General features: G+C 58.0%; 1 protein-coding gene across 1 annotated transcript; it reads right to left on the bottom strand.

The window, feature by feature from the left end:
- Positions 1 to 2393: 2393 nt before the first annotated feature.
- On the bottom strand, positions 2394 to 2969 carry VDBG_00452 (conserved hypothetical protein; the record flags this gene model as incomplete). Its single annotated transcript, XM_003008725.1, has 1 exon — positions 2394 to 2969. One exon carries the CDS (start codon positions 2967 to 2969, stop codon positions 2394 to 2396), a length of 576 nt encoding a protein of 191 aa, XP_003008771.1.
- Positions 2970 to 3298: the final 329 nt, after the last annotated feature.

Raw genomic sequence — 3298 nt, 5'->3', positions numbered from 1 at the left:
GGGGAGAGTAACGTTCTTCTCGAAGGAGTCGCCGACCTTGCTGAGCTTCTCCGACTTGGTCCAGTTGTCGAAGGTGCCGGTGACATAGACCTCTTCGGCGGGATGGCCCCTGCAAGTACGAAAAAGAGCGTGGTCAGCCAGGTGTGTCGATCGAGCCCAGATTTGCGCCAGGTTCCAGCTCGAGCGGTCGGCTCGTGTTCAGACGGCGGCAGGCAGTGGCTCGGGTGTGAGGGCGCGAGAGCCAATGCGCCGTTGGGTTTGAGGCCGGCGAACGAAGGTTTGCGTCGTGCATGTGGCATGAGCAAAATGGCATTCCAGCGCTGGGCGAGTTGCGCGCATGCGCACAAGCCCGTCGAGCTTCGTGCCAGGCGCGAAGCTTCCCCCGGAGCACGCACGAGCAGCTCCAATTGTCCGTTCGCCTTGCCAATGGAGTAGGCCTTGCCAATGGAGCAGGAGGAAGAGGGGGGTGGAGGAGGGAGGGAGGGAGGGGGAGGGGCGCAAAGGGTGAAACATACCACGTGAATTTGAAGGTACCACCAGTCATTTTGATCTCTGTGCAGTGCAGACTCGGTCTCTGTGCGAAGGATTCGAATTGGAATTGGTGATGCTTCTGCTTCGTACGTGCGCGTGCGTTGAGTTCTGCGGCGGACGCAAGTTGGGAAAAAAAGGGTTGGAAAAAAGGTCCGAGAGAAATCAATGGAAGGGGTCGCGGTCGTTGAGCGCTGAGTGAGCTGAGCTGAGCTGGTTAGGAATCGATGTCGTAAGGCCCGCAAGGCAAATTAGCTACCCTACCCCCACTAGGTTGGGTGGCGATCAGCTCGTTGGTCGCGAATGGCAGCTGGGCCTGTCGGCAGCGGTAGCGTGCCCCGGATCCAGGTCTGGTGCCTACCTAGAATGGCTAATAAAAGGAATGCGCGAGGGTCTCGTTCGATAGAGTAAGGTCCCGTACGTAAGTACGTAGTAGGTAAGGGCACCACGGTTGGATTGGTGTCTCGTGTTGAAACGACAAACAAAGGCTTCGTGGTCGTTCAAAAGAGTCAAAAATATGGATAGAGGTGGAAAAGGTGGTGGGAAGTAGGTAGGGGAAGGTAGGAAGGAAAGTCCCGAAATGCACAAACACGAGGGGTTTCGGGGGGTCCTGGTCCCTACTTATTGTGGGGGGAATGGTGGTTAAGGGGGGTACTTTTGATCCAAAGGGGAAGTCGGTGCGGGTTCCAGGTTGGGTGCGGGCCTGGTTTTGAGGTCCGGGTTGGGGTCAATTGTCCGCCCGCGTTAGACGAGAATGAGAGACCGAGAGACGAGAGACGAAAGGATTGAAAGATGAGAGACGAGAGACGAGAGACGAGAGATTGGAGGTGGTGAGCGCGACGAGGGAAGCCAATGGGTCCGTTTCGTTTCCAGGCCGGACAAAGCACGGCAAGGCCAGTCGAGACGAGTCGACGACCAGGTCGCCTTCCTCCTTCTCAGCAAAAAATCAGAAGGCTGGGGGTTGGGTTGCGACTTGCGCCTGCCTATCGGTGAGCGCTTGCCTCGAACAGCAGAGCAGCGATATGGGACACACAGGTGGCTGCTGCTGCTACCTTGGCTACATAGGTAGCCACCTAGCTAGGTACCGTAGCAAGTGTAGGTGCCTACCTTAGGTACCTAGGTAATGTAGACACCGTACAGCCTGGGGGGCGTGGGGTGGCCTGGTGCCGTTCGGCAGGCCGTGGACATGGACCGACTCTGGCGCTAAAGCCCCAGCAAAACTTCAAGCTAGATAGGTACCTACCTTGGGTACCGTGCCGTGCCGTACCTACCTACTTGGACGCGCACAGCCAAGGTAGGTACCCAGGTAGGTAGCTAGACCTAGAGAAGCTCACCCTCGGCGTCGTCACCGCCCGCCGCGCAACTTCCTTTCTCACCTCATGCATGACGTACATCGGTCTGGCCAGCCAAGACGCATGTGCATCATGCAAGAGACCAAGCACGCCATGCACCTATCCGGCCCAGCCCTCTCTACCCGCCACGATCATGTTCCTATCAGTGTTATGCACCTCACCAGCCTCGCTCTGCTCTATTCTGTGTTTCCACGAAAGGGGGAAACCCATTGATTGCCCTCGCGGATCGTAAACTGATAAGAGCTTCTTCTGGCAGTTGGAGTTGAAGAAGCAGACCCACAAGGTTTTGGTGTACGAGAAGCAGATTACTTTATGTAGCCCGTCCGTCTACTCATCATGTACCTATCCCGCAACACTTTCCCAGTATCTTCGTGCCCGCCCTAATTCATCCCATCCATGCATGCTAGCCGCCCCTCAATGCACCGTACAAATACATCCATCACCAGACCCCTCGCTCGCTCCGTTTTCGAATTCTTTGCAATCCCGTCTTGTGCTGCATCCGCTTTCTCGTAATCACGCCCATTGAACGCCTTCTTCCAACTTTCTGAGCACCCGAACCGCATCCACGAACAACCGACTGCGGTTCCCAATGCAGTCGGCCTCCAGCCACGACCTCGCCAGTTCGACCACCTTCGTCGAGTCCTGCAGATTGCGAATCTTCATAACGTCGTCCTCGCCCATGCGGGCAACGGCCCTCACCCAGGCCAGCGTCGCTGCCTCGCCAGCCCCTTCGCGCACCATTGTCGCGCCTTCCAGCTCGTCGGCCGAGGCCCCGTGGCCAAAGGCCCAGCAGATGAGGGCGCAGACGTACATGCCCCAGTAGTCTGATACGTCGTCCCGCCACGCCCGCGGCCTTTGCGTGTCCCAGATATCCATGTTGTCTGCATCTTCGTCATCTTCGTCCGCGTCCCACCGGTTGCCTTGCGCCGTGAAGGCCTCCATCGCTCGACAGGCGAAGATGACTGATGTTGCCGCCTCGCTCGAAGAGCTCCACTGCCGGAGCCTCTTCTTGTGCTCCGCGAACGAAGACGCCTCCATCAGCTTTTGACTGAACACCCAGCTCTCGCCGGAAACCGCCAGGGAGGTCATTGTAGCGGCGGCGTGATGGAAGCGCAAGGTACGTGTTTGGCGACCGGGCAGTCCGGGAAAAAGCCCCGCCATGCGGCTCGGAATCGCTCGGTGCTGCCCGAACCCTGAGAATTGGAGCCGGATGGCCTCGGAACGCCAGGATGATTGGAACCTGTCGAAACAGCGAGGGTGTCTGAATCCGTGCAATCCGGTCAGAGAGCCCGGGGTTGATCATTTGGGAGCGGCGGTTAGTATGCTCATGATGTTTTCCTTGTTCGCCACCATGGCCGGACCAGGCATCCGCGCTCATTAGCTTCCCAAAAGCTCGTTCGGTCTGGCCCGAAGGGGGA

This window comes from Verticillium alfalfae, genomic scaffold (genome assembly GCF_000150825.1).
Source record: "Verticillium alfalfae VaMs.102 supercont1.1 genomic scaffold, whole genome shotgun sequence".
NCBI classification, from domain to species: domain Eukaryota; kingdom Fungi; phylum Ascomycota; class Sordariomycetes; order Glomerellales; family Plectosphaerellaceae; genus Verticillium; species Verticillium alfalfae.
The sequence above is the reverse complement of the archived record's forward strand: the minus strand, read 5'-3'. Positions and strand labels throughout refer to the sequence as shown.